We start from the raw sequence: 2500 nt of genomic DNA on the forward strand, positions 1-2500 counted from the left end.
TGTACGTCCTGTTTTGTTTTGCGCCACTGCCCCTCGCCTTGCGCTCAGTTCTCTGAGTGGAGGGCGGGGTGACCCCATTGGGTAGCTGATTAGTAGTAGTAGTAGTGAGTGTGTGTGTGTGTGTGTGTGTGTGTGTGTGTGTGTGTGTGTGTGCGTGTGTGTGTATGTTTGTGTGTGCATATATGTTGTTGTGAAACGACAAGTTCTCGAGAGTGAAAGGCCTTCTCGCTTGTGACATTGTGTTCGTTTCAATGCAGCTGTATCCCGACTCCGCCGTACCGCTGATGTTTACGACGTGGCATACGCTACAAGCGTTATGTGCGGTTTGCTGTGTGCGCTGTAGTTGTATGTTGTATGTGTATGCTTTTCTCATATACGCTGTCATTTTCACGCTATAACTACCTGGTGGTTTTAGTGTTAGTTATTCAGTTGTTCATTCAGTCATTCATTGTTCATTGTTGTTAGTCGTTGGAAGTGAAATATAATGTTGAGAATAAATAGTTGTCCTCGTGCTGTGTGGGGTCATTCGTTCCTGACACTTTAGAGAACCAGAGGGTTCACAACATATGTGTATGTTTGTGTGTGTGTGTATGTTTGTGTGTGTGCATGTATGTGTATGTGTGTGTGTGTGGGGGGGGGGGGTACTTGTTGGTAATCTAGACCCGATGGTGTTCCAGAGGTGCAAAGGACATGTATATTACCGTACATACAGACCTGTGCAATTCGGAAGACGTGTCCACATTCCATTACCCTGACATGTTATTGTGTCAATGGAACTCGTACTAGCATCCACAGTAAAGCCGGCACGACATGAAATACCCAGAACAGTTCCAGAGGCATTGGAGAATGTAGCATTGAAATCATGACCAAGAGAGGAATCTAACAGGGGACAGGATGCTGAAATCACAAGAATGAGAATTGTTCACTTTGTATTGGCTTCAGAATAAAGGTAAGTATGCAGGACTACCGCAAAACCAATCAGAGGAATTTATATATGGGATGAAGCATTGCAGAGGCTTCTCTTTGTCATTGAAATCCCAGAGCAGAATTGTCTCACTCTGTCCATCTGCCCCTTTGGGTGCTAAGAATACAGCTCGAGTTGGCAGTGCTGCTTGAGCGTGTCCATCACTGCATAACCAAAAGAAATCTGATAACCTCAATTGACTATACACAAACTGTACCCTTACCATACACTGCACACTTCTATTTTCATTCTTCTATTAGCTTGGAGAGAACGAACTTAGAAGTTGCGACTTCGGCGGTTATAGTCATGAAGTTGGTTGCTCCAACGATGAGCACACGCTTCTTGCCGAACTTGACACTTGACTGACTCACGACTGCCGTCCGGAGCACACGAGGAGCACGTCGAACCTTCCGCTCGGCAAACCTGAAAGAAAGCACCACTCCCTGCTTAATACACAGTGTTTCGGGGAATTCACCCCTCATCAGTTGAGCTTGAGTAGGCTGAGCGTAAGCGTCTCTGTAAATTTGTATCCCTGGTGATAGTTTGGCCTGGAGAGCAGTATAAAAGTGGTGCTTTTCAGCCACAATCTTCCTCAGTCTACTCAAGCTCAACTGATGAGGGGTGAATTCCCCGAAACACTGTGTATTGAGCAGGGAGTGGTGCTTTCTTTCAGGTTTGCCGAGCGGAAGGTTCGACGTGCTCCTCGTATGCTCCGGATGGCAGTCGCGAGTCAGTCAAGTGTCAGGTTCGGCAAGAAGCGTGTGCTCCTCGTTGGAGCAACCAACTTCACAATACTTCCAAGTAAAAAATTATGATGGATGATGGTGCAAGATTACAGCTGTGGCACTCATGGTATCAGTGCTACATGTAAGGATGCAGCAGATGTGGTGTGAGAGGAGAGCTGGGAGGGTAAAGTGTAGAATCAGCTGAGTCATGATCATGACTAAACATGACAGCAACAGTATATAACTCTCCAAGAGTGTGCACCTCTGCGTATGGGATCTTCGTCGGCGAAAACTCACATCACATGTCTAAGGTACGTTCGTACTACGTACCAACGAAGGATAGCGTGCGCGTAATCCGAACATCATGCTGTGTTTGCATACGCGCAGTAAGTTTCTGCCGCATTGAGTGCTTTTTTATTACTCCGCTGCTTGCAATTTCATGTTATCAACTGGTCTCGTCATCGTCCTGTAACGGTCGGCATTCTTTGTTGCCGCAGGACTTAGCTTGTGCACATTTTCGCTGCGCTCACCTTCCCATCATTGGTTCTACAATGTTAAACCTTGAACATTCTAAGCTGTGTTCCCAATTGGCGCATGGACGCGGTACGCTTGCGGCTCATGCTTGCCCAAATGCGCGCTCAAGCTTTCACAAAAACAGCTATCCCAGTCGTATTTAGCGCGTGCGACATCTTCGAGAACTAACAGTTTGACCCCGCCAGTCAAATTGACTGGAATGTACCCTGATATGTGCCTGATACGCGCTGAAAATTGCAACATGTTGGAATTTCCATTTCGGTACATTTCCGCATGC

At 46.6% G+C, this 2500-nt stretch overlaps 1 protein-coding gene across 2 annotated transcripts in view; it reads right to left on the reverse strand.

Annotated features, from left to right (window-relative positions):
• LOC135812667 (fibrillin-1-like) overlaps positions 1–2500 on the reverse strand; it is a 61815-nt gene that overhangs the window by 23625 nt on the left and 35690 nt on the right. For both annotated transcript variants that reach the window (XR_010552912.1, XM_065325945.1), the window contains exon 7: positions 715–897. Coding sequence is in view for 1 of the 2 variants with exons in the window: in XM_065325945.1 (XP_065182017.1) it covers positions 715–897 (183 nt within the window). In the remaining variant the exon portion in view is untranslated. The remainder of the gene's footprint in view (positions 1–714; positions 898–2500) is intronic.

This window comes from Sycon ciliatum, chromosome 3 (genome assembly GCF_964019385.1).
Source record: "Sycon ciliatum chromosome 3, ocSycCili1.1, whole genome shotgun sequence".
Lineage (NCBI taxonomy): Eukaryota > Metazoa > Porifera > Calcarea > Leucosolenida > Sycettidae > Sycon > Sycon ciliatum.